General features: G+C 40.0%; 1 protein-coding gene across 2 annotated transcripts in view; it reads left to right on the forward strand.

Annotated features, from left to right (window-relative positions):
• Window positions 1-20,921, forward strand: part of LOC121854787 (glycerol-3-phosphate acyltransferase 1, mitochondrial-like) — a 90,618-nt gene that overhangs the window by 4,061 nt on the left and 65,636 nt on the right. The window contains exons 2-4 of one of the 2 annotated variants that reach the window (XM_042349566.1): window positions 359-489; window positions 2,236-2,444; window positions 3,239-3,346. In XM_042349566.1, the coding sequence (XP_042205500.1) occupies window positions 372-489; window positions 2,236-2,444; window positions 3,239-3,346 (435 nt within the window). In that variant the 5' untranslated portion in view covers window positions 359-371. The remainder of the gene's footprint in view (window positions 1-358; window positions 490-2,235; window positions 2,445-3,238; window positions 3,347-20,921) is intronic. The other variant, XM_042349567.1, reaches the window with a different exon arrangement.

The following is a 20,921-nucleotide window of genomic DNA, read 5'->3' on the forward strand; positions in this document are numbered from 1 at the left end:
ACCTTCCTTTAAATGTGTTTGGTAAGAGGTTGCCTTGGTGATTAAATTTGACATTTTCATTTGTCTGATCTTTCCCGGTGCTTAATATTTGTTTGAAAAAGGAATATGATAAATTTATTCATGAGAAGAAAATTATAGGTGTTTTGAATTAGGTATTTTTAAAAGTTTATCAATAATTTGGTGAATATGAAGAACAGAACCACACAATATTTTTCTTTTCTAAGTTGTGGTCAAAATCAGATTCTCATCTTATGGCACCTGTACAGAACTTACTGTAGTGCTAAAGTGCATATTTTTTCTTTTATGAAAGATTTAAGGCAGTATTTTTATCTTCTCTCATAATGACATTGTGTTTCAGATAATGTGCAGTGATGGTGGATGTTTTACCCAAGTTGCAGAAAGTCGGTGATCCCTGGGCCACACCCCCACCACGACTCTATAGCCACCAAAATGCTCAGTCTCATGCAGGACATATCTACACTGATCATGGTAGGAGAGTGAACTAGTCTTGAATAACATCCTTTCTTCATTTTACCCTTTTGCCGTGTTTCACGCACTTGCCATTTTATTCTGGCTACCGCCAGACGATTTTATTCAGCTAAGGGTAACCTCCCACTGCGAAAAGGTTAATTTCAACTTGGGATAAATGTATTTACAGTATTTTAATAGTGTACAGTATATATCTCAGTCATTATGAGTAGTGAGGGCTGTGTATGTGTGGGTGATTGGTTTTTATATGATTAGGGAGAATGTTACAACACTCACCTGTCAACAAAGACACTACACTCTGAAGTGGGATTGAACCCTGTATTCTTTTCCTATCTTTATTCCTCTCCAGTACAATGGATTAAAGTAAATAGAAATATCAAAGAATGATAAGTTAAGAAGGTGACAGGAAATGGATAAGACAAAAGTTAAAAATGTGCACCCATACCTTCAGCCTGTATTTTATATACAGTACACAGACTCCCAGAGTGACTTGTTAAACTGTACACTGATTCACAATGCTTTCATATTTTCCAGTGCATACTAAGTGATCATGAAATATTGTGCAATACAGAACAATTGGTGCAAAAAGTTTCCTTGTTTTAGAAATTTCCGGGTATTGAGACTGATCCTTATCGCTGGAAAAAATTGCTTACTTACGGATTTTTTTCCGGGCAATGGTGAATGTCTCTGTGTGTAAACTACACGTCTGACATGGAACACCATTGCTAGGGAGGCTTAACCTTCTTGTAGTTTTGATGCAAATTGTGTTGCTAAGCACTCCCGTGGTAGTGCAACCCCTATTTCTCAGCTGTATCTCACACTGAGAGCACCCCTCCTGTAAACAGAAGTGCGAGATCAGTGGACTGTCTCTATCAACCACCTAAGTTCCTCCCACTGATCTTTTGTGCTGGCAGATGCCGGCAGGGTGCAATTTGGGTCTGTATTGCTGTCCCTAATGTTTATTAAAATGGAAAACAGCAGCAAGTGAGTAAAGAAGCTTGTACAATGGCAGCAGACAATGAACTAAGAGCACATCTTGATGCTAGAGTTTAAGGGGATAGGCTGAGAGATACATTACCCAATCATACGCATCTCATGGAGTCATATGACCATACAGTACTGTAATAACCAATCACAGTGCACAGGCTTTCTAGGCCTACGACCTCCATACAGCTAGCCCACCCACTCATGATGCAATCTCTCTGAAATTCATTTGAATGCCTGGAATGGAGAGATGTTTTTGGAATTTCTTGGAACATTAATTTTATTTTCTTGGTACAGTATTGGAAGGTTCTGGCAATAGAAGATTCCAGCTATCAGGGATGTTACTGTGCAATATACACTTACAATCTAATTTCTTTATAAGTACCAGAATATATTACTTCTTACAGGAAACTTGGGCTCACCTAAGGGCATTATGTGACTACAAGGTCTTCAGAATGACCTAGTACCCTGTATAAGAGAATTGATTAGCTAATCAGAAGGATTTTTATTTATTTTTATTTTTTAGTATTGCAGTAACTCAAGGTTAATGACAATGATTCAGAAATATTTGTACAGTAAAATTAAAGATTTATGTCCATTACTGTTTAATGTATTTAGTTAAGGTAGACCTTTCCTGGCTAATCTCAACCTATACTGTACAAGGAGGAATTGATAAATGATATCGTGGGTTTAGTTAATACGTAGTGTTTTAAGTACTGTATGCTGTATGTATATTCTCATCGGCAGTGTGTATCCTTTCAGAAGATGGCAGTAGTCCTTCCAAACAAAACTGTTTCAACGGTCAAGGAACAAACAGGAGAGGAGGTCAAAGAAACCGGGGGAAACCTCGAAATAATTTTGGTTGGAACCAAAGTCAGTCGGCTCCAGCACGTTATGTTCCAGCCCCCCGGCCATCAAAGTACACGAGGAGAACACGTGACTCATCTGCCAGTTTTCTTCTTAATCAAATTGTAATTATTGGATTTTAGTTTCCACTTTGTACTATTTTTGTACAGTATTAGTTTAATCATTAATATATTTTAGATATATCACTTGGTCCTTTGTGGTAGATCCAACCCATGCAGTTACGGTACTGTGAAAGGATAACTATGAATTGTGGAAATAACTTGAGTATCAAAACTTGGTAGCAGTAAGTAGAATGTGTTTGTGAAGAGATGCTTGGCAACTGTGTCTTGAGCGATAATCAGATATGGAGCTGCAGGGCTTTATTATTTATTTGCATTTGCTATGAGGAAGAATTTGGGTGAATACAGCACTCGCCTCCTGTTCCAGGGGTCGGTGGTTCGATTCCTGGGTGCTCCTAGTTCACCCAGCTGTAAATGGGTGCCTAAGTTTACAACTTGGGGGGAGTGAATGCGGTCAAGTGCAGTACCGGCCATGCTGCCTTGTTGTGTACCGAAGGCTTAGAATACAGTGTGCTGTGTCCACACTCGCCCTAATGGCCAGTCATGGCTATATAGGACCCACTTTATATCGGAATATTTATCGTTAATTGTCACAAATTTCATAAGTGTCTTGAAAATGCCATCAGTTCAGAAAGGTCCAGATTCTAGAATATTCCCTTTAAATTTTTCCCACAACTGATTATATGGGAGCATGGTTAACTAGCTTACTTAATTGATGTTAAAATTACACTGCAACTATGAGAACTGGATGTGTTCTTTACCAGCCATTTACTTAGGAATCTTAACTTACAAAACCTCAATGTTCTTATATACTTAAAGGCTTCTGTTATGTGTTGTAGAGACTTGGAGAATGCTTAGCAGAGTTTAAGTGCTATGCAACTATCCACCCTGAACCTCGGTGCCGCCCCTTCCATGGCCGGGCTTGTACATGTATGCCCTTCAGTATGGTGAGTACAATGCTCAGTCTTAGCTCTGGCCATTTGACTGTTATGGGTTCTGAATTAAAGGTAATTTCTAAGGATATCGGTTTTTAGATAACCATTTATTTCGGTACAGTATTGGTCAATGTGGAATTCATTAGTACAGTACAGTTTACAGTACAGTACAGTACACAATACAGTTCAGTACAGATTGTATATAATGATCATGATGGAGGTTTCAGCAGCACTAGTTACTTATACTGAGGGATCTAAGTTTAAGCCAAAATATGTATAGAACAAACTATATTTCCTACAGTGTCAGACCTCTCACTCTCTGAAAAAAGATAATATCAAGACTCTTTATGAAGATATCCAGAATATTCATCAATATCTTATGAAAGGAGAAAATCTTTACCTTGTTTTCCTGGTGTCTGGTTCATCTTGTCCTTCAAAAGAGCTTCATAAATAGATATGCAGATAACTTATAAATCTTCCTACAGAGGAGAAATTTTTTATTAATATGGAAATGTTCAGGTGGTTGGATCTCCTGTGGAACAAAAGTCGGGTGGTGTCAGGGGTCAGCTAAGTTAGACAGAATAATTTCAATATAGGATTCATTTCTATTCTTTCATTTATTTTCTCAAACAATTTACATATGGAGGTCTTTAATAACATGTAGATTGTACTGTAAATGAGGGATTAAAGGAAGAGATCACCTTGTGTGACTGAGGGGAAGAAATTAGTGGCCTGGTTTCCATGTCTTTTATGAGTCGAGATAAGCAGGAGTTGAGAGTCAGAGTACTGTACTAACTTCTTTTATGGTGGGAAGGCTTTGACGTGTGTACCTCTACTGACCTAAAGCCTCACTGGTCCTGGACACAGCCTCCGATGGTGTGCGACTCTATACCGTACTGTTGTTAGATGGGTCAAGATCTTATGCAAGGTGGGGCTTATCAGGTTGAATATTGTAAATCAACTTTTCAAAACAATTTATTTTTCATCTTATTTATAGATATAGAACCTTTTCAGTTAATTGCAGCTGATATGATAAAGTACAAATTAGTATTAAATACAGGTAATGAAAATTTTATGTAAGTAAAGTAATTGATATTATAGGTAAATTAAAGAGAAAGAATATTTTTATCAATGTTTTATCCTTATTTTAGGGAATTAAACAGTAAATCACAGTAGATTTTGATCAACAGTCTCATGGGGTTTTGTTCGCTAATGGTGGGGATAATGAGTGCTGCCAGAATCACTGTATGTGTACTGTACTGTTTTTCCATATGATTGTATATCTGTTATTATCAAAGTTATGTGGTTATTCAGGTCCCATAGTCCAATGTGCCACTGCTTTATGTTCATGTCTTTAATATCTAGGCCAAAGACTTGTTATCTTAATGTTTTATGCGTATGACCTCCAGCGGTGACTGATGTTATCAGACCAGTCTCAGTCAACAGGATTTAGAGTCCATGTAACATTTAGAGATTGGCTAGTTACTGTAAGTCAGCATCTTCCAATCATAACTATGGTCCTAAGAAGGTTCTCCAAGAAATAGCTCTTTTCGTTAAAAACAGAAGCCTAATGTGTCGTGTGTTTCATGTCATCATCACATGTCTCTCCACGCTCACTTCTAACTGGCATCATACTAGTTACTGTAGGTGTGTCTGTGGTCTCCAAACTTTTGGTCACTTCATCTTTTTCTTTCACTGATTGGAGACTTAATAGTATTGTTTTTTGTTTGCAGTTGTGGCAAGTCATGTAGTGTGTGTATTTGCTCAAAATATAAAGAACACATTGTATCGGGATGCAAGAGTTGGATTATATTATGCAATGTCCTTGCTGAACTAATTTGTTGGTCAACATGTGGGAGTATCTTCGTATTCACTTCATGAAGATTAGATTTTGATTCAAAGTACTGTATAGTATTTTTTTATTTTATGAGATTAGCCCACCCAAGCACAGGCCAATGACCTACATCAAGGCTTGGGGGGGAAATACAATAATAATAATAATGATAAATAATAAAGATATTAAATTAAAATGATATGATAATAATAATAATAATACCTGTAATAGTAAAGGACCATAAATACAGATTAAATAAAAAAGAAAAAAGATTAAAAGTGAGAAACGATATACAGTACTGTACAGTATGTATGTTGTGTTGTCAATGTAAGAGAAACAATTGAAACCCTGCAATTGTGTGTAAATGAGGTAGAATGTCATATCAGCAACCCGTGCTGTACTTGTAAGTAATTTGGCCTTTCGTTGAAAGACATTTTGTTAAAACAGATCTGGCTGTGATGAACATACAGATAATTATCTGAAATGGAAGGCAGATTTAATGTTTTAAAAAAGGAAGTTCAGCTAGCAGTATTTACAGTACTCTATAATGTATTTTGAGAATTCTTGCTCTTTTTATGATACAAAGATAAGATATCCCTTCGGGGATTTAATCCAAGATTATCATGGTGAAAGGCAAGTATGTTATTGTTGTACCACCAACACCTCAAACAGAGCCCTTTTATTGCTCAGGTCACAGCTAGGTGGAGATACATATCTGCAGTAACTAGCAGCTCTGTCAAGGTGTTATATGGTTTCTGAGCATCACAGATTGAGACAAGTTTGGGTACACGTATCATCCACTTGGGGTCTCATTACTGAAATGGGATTTCAAGTTTCCAGCTACTGTTATCATTTGTTTATTTATTTCTTATGCATATATATATACTGTATGCTGTTTTTGCTGCTGTGAGGATGTGTCTAAGAGGTTATCAGTTGTAAATATGTTTTAAATACTTACGGTACTTAAAAGTATCAAATTCACAAATGTAAATGTGTGATTTTCAGTCATTAACGATTTGAATATAGTTCATGGTCAGTATTTGATGAGGGAAAGTATTATGTCTAGTTGCTCTCTATACAGTACTGTATAATGTTCTCTGTGCTCAAGGGTATGTTTATCTAATGTAAACGTGAGTAAATTTGTTCCACTAACCCATCCATATTAAATTGAAGCTAAAATGGCTTGTTTCTCCTTATGGTAAGTACTTCTTAGACTGTAACAACTGAAAGATGCACATGTGCAGTAATATGATTTTCCTTACATATTATACCTGTTCTACATAAAATAAAGTGGGGACATTTGAGCCACTGAACATGTTCTGGGAAGGACCCTGGTAGGTTGTATACCGTATTTTGCATACTTTAGAGAAGTGTACATGAACTTGTGCTCCATTGAAAACAAGAATTTTAACTATTAATATTTTACAGCAGAATTATACAGGAGTTTGCAACTTAGAATCTAAAAAAATATTGTTGTTCTTTATGATCATCATATGTACATTGTGAAATTAAGGCTGCTTGGTGCTGCACGCACCCAACTCATTGTAGTTGATAGCCACTGTTGGCTAAATAACAGTGTTAGGTGTGGTGTGTTGTACAATATATTCTGTCCCCTCATACAGGATGTTTGTGTTTGTTTTGAAATATTTGTCTATGCATACAGTAATTAATTTATGCAGTGGTGAACAGGTATATATGATCCAGTAGAGTATTGCCGGCACAGTACTGTACGTACGTATATATATTTGTTTTATTGTTATATATGTTAGTACAATATTTTATGTTTCCTACTGATGTTTGTGTGTTTTGAAGTAAAAATATAGGAGCCAAACTTGGTCTTACAGGAAGTTTCTTGAGGTACAATATGCATTTAATGTTTAGTACTGTACTGTACAGTATATGCTTGGCCTTCACCCTGAAAAAAAAATAGAAATTCTTGAAAACCGAAAATCCTTTTGTCCTGGAGATTACAGTTTTGTGTTTGAGAAACTTTGTATTTATGTTTTTAATTAAAACTTTTCCTAGTTTGGATTTTTGGCATTTTGTGACTGGTGTGGACAAAGTATTTTATAAGCACAGTACAATATATTTATACCCCTGTAGTTTAGTTTGTTTTGATATTTCAGTGTCACATATTTGTGTAGTACTGTACTGGGAGATCTATGTGTAATACTGTATATGTTGAACTGACTTGTGGGGAATAAGTTCTACATGGAAATTATTGTAATAGATTAAAGTAAAAAATTCAAGAGTTTAAATAGGTTGTAGAAGAGTGGGGATTAGTGTCATATATACAGAAGACAGCATTGAGAGGCCAAGCCTTAAAAAAGAAAGTAAAACCTTTGCAAGCAGGACATGAACTTCCTCTTGAGAAGCCCCGCATTCTTCTGCCAATCTTCCTATTGCGTTATTGCGTACTCCATTTTTGTTGCTTCACTGTGCCGGAGATTCTTGCACAGGGGAAGGAAGATTGCCGTAGTTTGGATTCTTTTTTAAATTTAGAGGTTAAAGTTAACAGTTATTGCCTGCATTATACAGCTCCTCCCCGACTTACGGCCTACTCAACTTACTTCCACCTGCACTTACGACCTGCCTTAGTCGTACCAAAATTTGGTCAAATTACATATTTTTGAGTCCTAAAGTCAGTACACAGATAAAACTCATCTGTAATTCACTTTAAAATGGCTGGCAAGCTTAAAAGTGAGTGTTTTGTGGTGCTGAGAAGAAAAAGAGACACCCATTTTATATTTTCTATGTATTATTTAAGCATTTTCGACATACGACCATTTCGACTTACAACCTGGATATCGGTCCCTAACCCCGTCGTAAGTCAGGGAGTAGCTGTACTTACATTCATTCATATGTGCAGAGCTTGAATTTTTTACTTTTTATTTATTTTTATTCTCGTTATCATATATTTAGGGACTTCAGCTGCATAATCTTATTTTCAAATCAAAGAAAATAAATTTGTTTGACATTATTATAACTGATTGGTTGTAGTTATACAGTATTTCAAAAGGAAGTGTAAATGGTTGACAGTTATGAAAAATACAAAAATATTTCACACCTGTTGCTATTGCCAATTTGTAAAGATTTTATCTTAAAGTGTTCTTCTTTGTTGTGTTGTAGTGATTGCAATTATGATTATTAGATCAGATGTTCAGGGTACCTCATCACTCATCATTAATTAAATTGGGATAATATTAAGCATAGCAAATCTTACGGTTCATGTGGAGATAAATTCTTAACACTTCTGATATGTAGATAACACATTCCTTGGTCGAGTCAGTGTTAGAAAAAATATAATATTAGCAGTATGTCTGTAAAATTCCTAGAACTGTACAGTACATGATATTTTCAAGAATGGTGTGGTAAAATTGTCAGAGAAGTGGGGAAATATTTTATATTGAGGTCCATTTAAGTCACAGAGCCAGTGTTATGGCAAGGGGGTGGGGGTCTCATCCAAGTTAAAAGCCTAGGCTTGACCTTGGGTGGTGGTTTGTGACAGTCCCTCTCCTGATGCAAGGCTTCCTTGTCACTCACCCCATCAAGACAGCAGCCTTGGGCACTTTTGGAAGTTGTCGAGTTGTAACTTTACCCATTAATTATGGTTCACGACTTAGTGATGTATTTCAAAACCGGGAAAGGGTGTTTGAACTTAAAGTGGATAAAGTTATGTCAGTTTGTTAGGGCAGTTGAAGTAAAGACTAGCAAACATTATAATTGATGAGGCTGTTCAAGTTAATCCGGAGAATGTTGTTTTATGAAAGAAGAATTGTAGAAAATATACCAGTAGACATCCATTTACTTTTGTGGAACAAGCTAATTTCAGTGCCAATGGGCCACCTTCCGTAAAGCAACTTAAAATGGAAATTAGTGCTGTGTAGTGATTGTTGGGGTTAAGTATTGTTAGTCACATTGCTTTTTCATGTATGCTTTATGAAAATTGAACATCTTTTGACACACTGTATTAATGGTATGATTATGTGTAAAATCAGTTAGACACAGATTTCTGAGATGAGCATTTTAAATATATTCTAGCAATTTCTTAAGCCCAGCATCCATTGTCTATTATAGTTCTTTCATCCATCAGTTTTTGTTCTGAATGTAGTGTGAAGATAATTCCACATTGTTGAATAGAAGTGCCTTTGGTATTGTCTTGATTTTACAGTTCTAATCCCATAATGTTAAAGGCTAATATCTTCATTAATTTGTGAAGATAATTCCATGATGACAGTATATTTTCGTCGTCGTGTGAGAGGAATCCCATTAGGTTCTGTACACGGACGATGGCTTACAGTGGCGTGATGTGCTCGGAGCAGCTCTTGAGACTCCTAATGCGATAAAAGGGGTTGTGAGAACGTGGTGCACTAGAGAGGGTTCTTGGGCATTCTGTTGTTGGGTCATATTAGGGGGGTACACTGCTATCACTCCTACCACCTCTTATCATCTCCACCACCACTTGTCATCACCACAAATATTGTTGCTACCACCACTTGTCATCACCACAAATATTGTTGCTACCACCACTTGTCATCACCACAAATATTGTTGCTACCACCACTTGTCATCACCACAAATATTGTTGCTACCACCACTTGTCATCACCACAAATATTGTTGCTACCACCACTTGTCATCACCACAAATATTGTTGCTACCACCACTTGTCATCACCACAAATATTGTTGCTACCACCACTTGTCATCACCACTACTATCGTTGCTACCACCACTGTCATCACCACTACTACCATTGCCACTACCACCATGAATACTACCACTACCACCACAGTTACTAACAGTACCAGTCATTTTCTCTCAAACCCCCTGTATTTCACCCTCCCCCCCCCTCCTCTTATTACCCTTCTCTTCCTTTCTCTTGCCTCACATCCTTTCATTCCCTTTCTCTTCCTTTCTTCTAGTCTCTTTCTCTCATACTCTTTTATTTGTTCATCTGTCATTCCCATTCCCTCATCTCTCTCTCTCTTCATCTCTGTACCCCCACTCTCTTTCCTCCTCCTTTTGACCCCTCGTTTACCTGCTCTCTCCCTCCCCCACCTTAAAGCAGGTGTCTACAACTGGTTCTTAGTGAGATTGTGTGCTGCCGCCTATGCTCAGACTGACATTGCTATGGTTGCTCCTCCTGCTGTCTCGGGAATTATTGGTTGTCTGTTCATGTGTGGTGGTGGTGGAGTGTGATGGTGGTGGTGTAGTGTGACGGTGGTGTAGTGTTATGGTGGTGGTGTAGTGTTATGGTGGTGGTGGTGTAGTGTTCTGGTGGTGTAGTGTGATGGTGTGTTATGGTGGTGGTGGTGTAGTGTGACGGTGGTGTAGTGGTGGTGGTGGTGTTATGGTGGTGGTGGTGTAGTGTGATGGTAGTGTTATGGTGGTGGTGTAGTGTGATGGTGAGTGTTATGGTGTGGTGGTGTAGTGTTATGGTGGTGGTGTGTGTGGTGTTATGGTGGTGGTGTAGTGTTATGGTGGTGGTGTAGTGTTATGGTGGTGGTGTGGTGTTATGGTGGTGGTGTGGTGTGATGGTGGTGGTGTAGTGTTATGTGGTGGTGATGTGTGATGGTGGTGTGGTGTGATGTGGTGGTGGTGTAGTGTTGCTGGGTGGTGTGTGTTATGGTGGTGGTGTAGTGTGATGGTGGTGGTGTGGTGTTATGGTGGTGGTGGTGTTATGGGTGGTGGTGTAGTGTTGAATGTGGTGGTGTGTGTGATGGTGGTGGTGTAGTGGTGGTGGTGTGGTGTGATGGTGGTGGTGTGGTGTTATGGTGGTGGTGTAGTGTTATGGTGGTGGTGTAGTGTTATGGTGGTGGTGTGTGTTATGGTGGTGGTATGGTGGTGGTGTATGGTGGTGGTGTAGTGTTATGTTATGGTGGTGGTGTAGTGTTATGGTGGTGTTATGGTGGTGAGTGTATGTGGTGATGGTGGTGGTAGTGTGATGGTGGTGATGTGTGTGTGGTGATAGTGTTATGTGGTGGTGTAGTGTTATGGTGGTGGTGTAGTGTGATGGTGGTGGTGTAGTGTGACGGTGGTGTAGTGTGATGGTGGTGGTGGTGTAGTGTTATGGTGCCATACATGAGGTTCGTGTGGACTGGTGGTATTCAGTAAGGTGTATGACTTTTCTAGTCCTGAATAAAGAGAGATATTGAATTACTTGGTCCAGGATGTGTCAGGGGTGATTTATGTGGCTCGATAACATCTGTGGGTGTTATCCGCCTTCATCCTCCTTCAAAGGGCACTGGTCATCTGTTATGTGGTTGTGGTTCCTGGTGGCACTGAAGGTTTCTTTAAAATACACTTTATTGACTTTTTTTTTTAAAGACTTGTATATATAGTTTTGGGATGGGACAGATGGTGCTACAATCAGGGGGTGCAGTGTGGCCCAGCGAGGCCACCCTGCAGGTGCGCCCCCCCCCCCCTACCCACCACTTCTTTCCCTCTATCTGCTTAGCTTACTGCGACTATGTTGCAGACCCTCAGGTTAATTCCAAACACTTTCCATAGTTTCGTGGTCTTAACTATTCTCATCGTGTTCAAGTTCACCCTTGTACTGATGCCATGTATATAAGTGTGTACTGTACTGTATGTAGGCCAGCAAGGAGGCGAGGGGAGGGAGCAGGTGAGAGCCCCTGAGTGGCTTCCATCATTAAGCCAAGCACCATTAATCAAGGGAGAGTGAATGCGTCCACTACCGGTCACCTCACTTCTCCATCAGGCAGAAAAATGTCAAATCTTAATATCCGGGATATTAAGAAGTCGTTAAACTTAGATCAGCCGGGAGGAAGAGGAGGGGAGGTAGGAGAAAGAGGATGAAATGCTTGTATAAAAAGATGCATAGCAGAAGAATTTAAAGAATATTTGCCAGAAATATAACTTTTAAGAACTTGGACACGTGAAGGTAAAACACTTTTTTCTGGTCGTGTCCACCATACCCACCCACCACCACTTCCTCTGATATCATACAAACTTAGTGTATTGTCTTAACAAGTACTGTGTCATTCTACAGACTTTTGGAACAAGGTGCATCAGTAGAAGGAAACTTTTAATAACTTTCTTGGGCTGTACTTTATTGATCCAACTTAAGAATCTACCATTGTATACCTGCACGGTTTGTGTACAGTCCCCTGCACTAGTGCGTTTACAGGGGCTCGTCATATAAACATTCCACAAATCAATAGTGATATATTTATTTTAATATTGTTTTACTTTGATTCCCTAGTATGTTTTCTCTTGCAAGTTTCCTTCTTTCGAATGTAAACAAACACAGGACTGCCACACTACAGAAAACCTGACGAACCCCTGTAAATGCACTAGTGAAGGGGACTGTACATTATAAACCTGCACTGTTATGTATACCTGTATGCTGAATCAAGGCAAACTTGTTTGAGAGAGAGAGAGAGAGAGTTAATTAATGTCTCCACCATCCTCTCCTCTTCTTCTTAGACCTCTCCACTCTACTTGCTGGCCAGGATCACTCATTGTCCTGGACTTATCTAGGTCAAGTTGGTTCGTTACTCGCTAGGTGATACACTGTGTCGTTTAGAGGTGTGTGTTTTATTGACCCAGTAGTGTGTGTGTGTGTGTGTGTGTGTTTTTTAGTGGTGATTAATATGTTTTAGAGATGCAATTGTGTTATAGTGATGCGTTAGTGTGAATGAGTGATGTGTTAGTGTGTTTGAGTGGTTAATAATGTGTATGTGTGGGAAGTGTTAATTACCATTGATTAAGTGTTGTGCGACGGTGACCATCTGGCATAGTGAGTGGGGTTGAGCGGCTTTACCTGAATACATCTGTACATGTTTTTCCTCGAGAGTTTACTGTTAGTGTGGTTTACATCTGGTGGTATACTCTGGTCAGGTGTACTCTGGCTAGGTATACTCTGGTCAGGTGTACTCTGGCTAGGTATACTCTGGCCAGGTGTACTTTGGCTAGGTATACTCTGGTTAGGTGTACTCTGGTCAGGTGTACTCTGGCTAGGTATACTTGGTCAGGTGTACTCTGGCTAGGTATACTCTGGTCAGGTGTACTCTGGCTAGGTATACTCAGGATGGGTATATTACAGTCAGTGTTCAGTTAAAAAAAAAAAAAAATTTTGAGGGGGGGGGAAGAATCAGCCCACCCGGGCACAGGTCATTTTATATTGACCCACATCAAGGTCTGGGGAGCGAATATATAATAAAATAATAATTATAATAAAAGATAATATTAATAATACTAATAAAAATTGTATTCAATTAATGATAATAATAAAGAGCCATAAAAAAAGATCAATAGTGAGAAATGATATACCCTGTTTATATGTTGTGTTGTCAAAGGTAGACAGTTGAGGCAATTGTGTGTGAGGCAGAAAGTCAGATCATCAACCTGGGACTTGGTCACATATGGCAGCAGGGTCTACCATTAGACAACACATTATGCTTCCAATATCTTCCCAGGCGGTAGTACCTCCCTGTTTGGTAGCTGCCTACTACCTTAAAATGTAGACTATAATCAGGTATACAGGTACTCTTTATGGGTATACTCTGGTCAGGTGTACTCATATCAGATATACAGTTCTGTGATGATTGTCCTCGTTTTAAGACGTTTTTCACAACAACACTGATAGATTCATTCCTTACGTGACGTGAGATAAACGGCCGGGAGTCATGCAATGTTTTCACGTTGATGCGCATATGTTTCCCTTTGTCGAAATGCCGTCACAGGCAACTTGCAAACTGCAATATCCAATACAGCACCTGGATTATGTTGCTGGTGTTGATCCTGGGTTAGTGGCGCTATTCTGTTGGATGGGTTAGTGGCGCTATTGTACTGTTGGATGGGTTAGTGGTGCTATCACTTGTACTGATGGGTGGGTTAGTGGCACTTACTACATTGTCCATATTTACAGTACTCGAGGCTTAATGACACAACTACATACATTTAAGGTTCTCCTCTAATTGTACACGACATCTTAATCTTCCCAGTGCCTGTCCTTGTTACTCGGGAGTGGGTAGGGGAAGGGGGTGACATTCCCAGGCTGTAAATCCCCCTCCCCATCCTCCCCTCATCCTCCGACCTCCTTCCCCAAGTGGCCTAAATGCCCTTCCACCTCCCTACCTCACCACGTTCACATTATATTGGAAGTGGCAGCAGTGGGACCAACCATACCACGCTGCTTGATCTGGGGTTGACACACACACACACACACACACACACACACACGTACGTATACAAACTCTACTGGGACTATGATAAATATATATATACATCTTGACCTGTTAATATAAATCTCTCATGTTTAGCCGAGTGAATGTTTATTGATGGATGGATGGATTTTTATTTGTATGGGGTGTTGTTGTAGTGAGGTTTGGACACTTGCTTGAAATATGTTTACTCTTATATGTAGTGGGTAGTAGTAGTAGTAGTAGTGTATTGGGTGTTTCAGTTTGGAAAGGTGGTGGTGGTGGTGGTAGTAGTAGGCAGTGATGATAGAAGTGGGTGGTACTGGGTGGTGGTAGTGGGTGAGGAGGAAACGGAGGTGGTTCTGGGTATGGTGGGTATGTGTGCCAAATAGTGCCAGAATGTTACAAGAGGAGAGCTTAGAGGGAGTAAGGGGTGGGAGAGAGAGAGTGAGAGGTAGGGAGAGAGAGAGAGAGGTGAAGTGGGGAGAGAGAGAGAGAGTGAGAGGTAGGAGAGAGAGAGAGAGTGAGAGGTAGGGAGAAGAGAGAGAGAGAGTGAGAGGTAGGGAGAAAGGGAATCGGAGGATATGAGAAGGTAGCGTAGATGGGGGTGGTGGGGAAGGTGTCTGGCAGCTTCAAATCATTCATGTCTGTTGTTCTGAGCTTTGTTTTTGCCACATGTTTATACCTGCTGTACCTGTCCTAGTATTTATGAATAAACTCTCTAATTAAGGTCTACCATCTCGTCCTGATACACCTGTAAATTAGTCAAGGCGCCATCGTGATTATACTGTTATTACATAGGAATTACTATACCTTTTATCTAAGTATTTTAAGTTTGTTGATAGTTCTGGCTATTATAATTATTTTTTTATAAGAATTAGGGAGATGGTGGTATGGGGGAGGGAGTAGGGAAGTGAGGAGTATGATGGAGGGGGGGAGTAAAGTAGTAGACGAACAGTAACAACAACAACAACGAGGTGTTCTGCTAACACTCTCTCTCTCTCTCTCTCTCTCTCTCTCTCTCTCTCTCAAAATAAACCAATTAAAACTAACTTTCACCTATAAGTTAGATCGTGGCTGTAGTAATTGTTTTGTGTTGTGTAAATCTGATAAAAAAAGGCATGAATTATAAGTTAACATTTGTAATTTGAATGATAGAACGCTTAGAGTTTTATTATCTGGGAGGGGTAATGTCTCTGATTCTGAATATACTCCACAATGCTGAACCTTTCCCGAGTAGTAATGGCACTCTTTGGCACTTACTTGGCACACACTGTATGTCTTGCTTCATATACCTACTGGCACTCCTTGGCACACAGTGTATGTCTTGTATCATATATATCTCAGGCTAAGGAGGGCCTCGCGTACGCTCGGACAGTTTATTTACGCACAGACTGTTTTTGTGTGCACAGGCTCGGACGACAATCTGTTTATTTCTTGCATCATATTATAACTGTCTTAATTCCTCCTATTGAATGTAATGTGATCAGTCTTTGGTAATGGGATGCCTCGGTACATAGATTCAACAGTGCCAAGGTGTTATGTGGTCTCCCTTTGGGTCATTAGTTTAGGTAAGGTTAGATTAGTTTGTTAGATTAGATTAGCTTTGATGATTAAACACCCTAATGCTACATGGAGAGTTATATTAGATTAGGGTGTTTAATTATTAGGCAAAATAATTGTTGTTGTTTTTTTTAGGGGGACTAAACTTCAGGTGATTCCATTTCAGTATTTTTACAGTAGGTAAGTAGCGTGCAGGTGACCGTGGATACCGAACTGGGTTGGCTGTCGACTCGAATCAATGAGAATGAAACACCAAACCATGAAGGGGTGTGTGTGTGTGTGTGTGTGTGCTTGAAGTTTAACGGAAGAGACACGCAAAGGGGAGGGGAGGGAGAGAAAGGGGATAGGGAGGGGGAGTGGGGGAGGTTAGGGCATGCGTGAGAATAGCAAGTCACGAACAGAAAAATAAAATACCTAATGGAAAGAATAAAAAGATTGGGGGGACACTGGACAGTGAGGGAAGGATTAGGTGGATCCAAACGGTAATTAAAGATTGGTAGGGGGTGATTTAGCTTTGCCGATTGGGAACTGGGGAGGGACTGGGAGTACAAAGATAGATTGGAAGAAGGAGGATTAGGATTAGAGAAATAAGTGTCGGGATTAGAGTATAAACAAAGGTCACAGTTGAATGGTGCAGGTGTGGCCTCTCTGTTGACGTGAGCAAAGACGCTCGTGGGGCTGCCAGGTTAAATGGGCCCCAGTTCTACTAGACCCCATCCCGTCCTTTATGTTAAAATGAGGCCCCAATGAGATTACAACTCCAGAATTAGGTTATGTTGATCCTGTACTTGTTAATGGTGCAGCGCGTTAATGGTGTAAACTTGGTGGTGCAGTGGTAGATGGTATTGGTTGGCATTATTTGCTTTTCATTAGTGTACCTTGTTGAAGGTATCTATGCGTGATAGTACTGTAGTGGTGCTGTGTGTTGCTAAAGCCCTCTCATGCTAATTGCCCTCCACACACACCGCTGAGTCACCCCAATGACTCATAAACTGACCTTGGTGGTAGTAGAGTAGTGTGTGTTGGTTCCAGGAGTCGGGGAGTGTTGGGGGGTTATGTTCTGCGACAAACACAGACGGGGGGTCTGACAGAGAGATAGAGCGAGTACACATTTTCCTGATGCACTTTTTCCAGGAATATCTCTCCTCTGACTCTTAACATGTGTCAGGAAATTGTACTTTTTTATTGGGAAATACTTGTTAGGACACACACACACACACACACACCAACAACAACTGGATCACCAATCGTGATAACTACTCTCCACTATCTTCCTTCCTTCCCTCTTTCATTATTTTCTTTCCCCTCACCTTCCCTCATTTCTTCCCTTCCTCCCCGTCCCTCACCTCACCAACTCCTTAACGCCCCCTGCTGACCTAACCACCGACTCAGGTAAAAGATAACACGCACTCACCTGTTCCTTATCGGTGTGTCATCAGTGTTGCCAGGTAAAAGGAGTATGGCCTCACCTCAAAGGGGGGGGAGAGGGGCATGTCTAAGTGGTTTTTCCTTCATTTGTTCAGTATTAGACATAATTAAATACTTGAGCCTTGTAAGTGTACCGGCAGCCAGATAAGATACGACATAATAATAGGCATTTATAAGAACCATCCAGTAAGTACCTTTTCAAGCACTTAATAAGACTAACTGTAATTAAAATCGTGTTTATCAGGTGCTTAGCTGCTGGGTGGTGCTTGTACTGTAGTTGCCCAGGAGACAATGAGAGCTGAAGGAGGAGGGTCATGATGATAGCTGGCACGGTCATGGTGATAGCTTGGGGAGAGTTGTTACTACGTCAGGGTGGAAGACATATACTGTAGAGCTGTAGACGTGTGGGATGCAACCCTACCCTACCCATATCTGTTTACAAACACACACACACTGTATTGTGACCAGTCAGTTATAGGCTATTATACACCATCATGAATAACAAAAACAATAGTAATATATATATATATATATATATATATATATATATATATATATATATATATATATATATATATATATATATATATATAGTAACAGAAAAGTTGAAGTCCTGCAACAGCGCCACAAAAACACGTCCAGGATCTACTTTCAAACACAAGCAAATTACTTTTTTTTTTGGATTTTGTTTTTATTTCGTGCTTTTTTTTATCCATCTGATAATAATTTTTTGCATGACAAGAATTGAACATGAGCGGGTGAGGTGACTTAGCATGTATCCGTTATGGTGGTTAATGAGAGAGAGAGCAGGGGCGATTCTACGGGGGGGGGCCAGGCCATTCCTCCCAGATTTTGGGCTGGCCCCTGGGTTGGCCCCCCACTTTTTATTCTCAAATTTGTATTTCCAAAAACATTCCCAAAACCAGGAAGTGAGTCAAGTGACTCAGGCAATGGGCGCGCCGCACGCCAGATGTGAGGTGAGGTGAGATCGGTGAGGTGACGTGACGTGAGGTGAGGCCCGGAGGGCAGGAATTGGGAGGGTACAGATATGCGGGGTGGGGTCACATCACGGTGTATATAAACAAACTGCCTTGTCGGTGATGAACATCACCACTCTGTATTTCCACTGAGGAGGGTGACAGACTGACAGTAATTGTCCAATTTGTCACTGAAACTACCCAGAAGAAATATTTCGTCTGCCACTGTGGGTTTTCTACTTGCTAAGTGAGGTATGTTTAGAGAGAACATGTGAGTAATTTTTTAACAATAGGAGTAATATTTCAGTCAGTCAATCTCAATCATTCAGTTCAAGTGGCTGTAGTTGAGCTGAGCTGTACAGTATAAGGTAAATCAGTACAGTCCATCAGTTATATCATTGCAAAATGTAGGCCTAAAGCATTCTCATGACATATTATATGTCATAAGAATATATAATTAATATGTCATGAGAATGCTTTAGGCCTACATTTTGCAATGATATAACTGATGGACTGTACTGATTTACCTTATTCTGTTCAGCCCAGCTCAACTACAGCCACTTGATTGACTTGAACTGAATGATTGACTGATTGTAATATTACTCCATACTCCTATAGTTAAAAATTATCAATATTAATGAAATAAGGTACAAGAATTGCATTAAAATAAGAAACAGTGTGTCAGTTGCATCCCACCAAGTCACCAGTGATAGGGTAACCTACACGCATATTCCGCAATTGTTTATCTGTGATCAGGGATCACTGATCAGTAAGTACTGTATTTGCAAATGACTGAAGTTATCATAATTTATAATTCATTGTAATAATGACTCAAATAATATTTAACTAGAGAAGCACGCTAACACGCTTCTATATTATGCTACGACGGATAGGTCGCAGCCTTGCAGGTTACGTACTGAGGGAATTGATTTAGATTGTTTTGTCGACGAGTTTGGCAGCCGACATAATAATCGTAGGATTAAGCTGCACTGAATATACTGCTACCGTCACAGTACCGTGTTAACTGAAACCGCACCATCGCCATTTGCCATTGGGTGTAATTGCTTCAAACATAGGTTGGATGCTCATATGAGCAATAGGGATTGGGTGTAAACGGGACTGCCCAGTATGGGCCAATAGGCCCGCTGCAGTTTCCTCCATTCTTATGTTCTTATGTTCTTAGTTGCCTGCGGCGCCCATGTCTGTAAACGTAAACGGTGTCTCCATTATGTGTGAAGCTTGAGATCATTCATTTTTTCGCTGATGTATGTACATACATTGTAAAGACACTGCTATATTTTTCACTGTTTGTTATGAGGTACACCCGCCCCTTATGGGAGCAATAATACAGTTTTAGAGATATGTTCAGGTGTGTCAATACTCCAATGAATCATGATTAGTGGAATAAGAACGTTGCCATTGTACCGCCATATGCTGATTATTTTAGGCTGGCGTCATGAGAGACATCACTTCACATTTGTCGATCAAATTGGTGTAGTAATGCCAAAAACTGCACCCTGCAAGTTGTACACAGGTTTGGCTTTGCCCCCAACATTTACCTTGGCCCCAAAGTTTCCGAGGGCTAGAAACGCCACTGAGAGAGAGAGTATTTAGAAAAGATCATTATTACTTATAGTAGTAGTAATAGTGCTGATATTGTTTTGGTTATGAAACACACACACACACACACACACGTAACATAATAAGATTGGAGGAAACAGCAGCGGGTCTATTGGCCCATACTGGGCAGTCCCATTTACACCCAACCCTTATTGCTCATATATCCATCCAACCTATGTTTGAAGTTATCCAGCGTATTCGAGTTAATGATGAAATTTGGTAACTTGTTCCACTCGTCCACTACTCTACAGGTATTTCCAAACCAATGTTTACCTGTTTCGCGTCTAAATCTATATATGTCTAATTTAAAACCATTGTTACGAGTTCGCTCCTGGTTGGATAGTTTGAGCACCTTTGTAATGACACCTTTGCTTAGCCCTAACTTCCATTTATACACCTCTATCATATCGCCCCTCACTCTACGTCTCTCGAGGGAGTGCAAATTAAGATGCTTAAACCTGTCTCTGTACTTACATACACAAGCACATAAACACTCTCTCTCTCTCTCTCTCTCTCTCTCTCTCTCTCTCTCTCTCTCTCTCTCGCTAAGAAAAATAATAAGAAATAAACAACCTGAGGCAAGACGAGGTTCACCACTTCCTCTCACACGGCGCCATTTAAAGTTTTCTAAGGAATTTGTTAAACCTCGACCAGCTGAACCAACCGAGATGACTTAATGACGCCAGGATTGGCTTAAGGGGCTGTTTGGAGCTCTCAATGAAACACAACGAGGGATTGGCTTAGTTGTCTGTGACGTTGCGAGCTGTGATTTGTCGAGAGATTGGTGACGTCACAGGGGTATAACTCCAAGTAGGTTATTGGTAGAGGCGGTGGTGACGTCGGATCTTTCGTTCACTTGAAGTAAATAAATGGTTGTGGACGAGAGTAAATGCTCTTCCTGCCTGCTTCTCTCCTCCTGCTATCTCTGCCATCTCTGCTTGCTACCTGCTGTTTCTCTCTTCTTTTTCTCCCTGTGTTTTGCCTTTTATTACCTACA

The sequence above is a fragment of the Homarus americanus genome, unplaced genomic scaffold (genome assembly GCF_018991925.1).
Source record: "Homarus americanus isolate GMGI-L3 unplaced genomic scaffold, GMGI_Hamer_2.0 scaffold53233, whole genome shotgun sequence".
In the NCBI taxonomy this organism is placed as follows: domain Eukaryota; kingdom Metazoa; phylum Arthropoda; class Malacostraca; order Decapoda; family Nephropidae; genus Homarus; species Homarus americanus.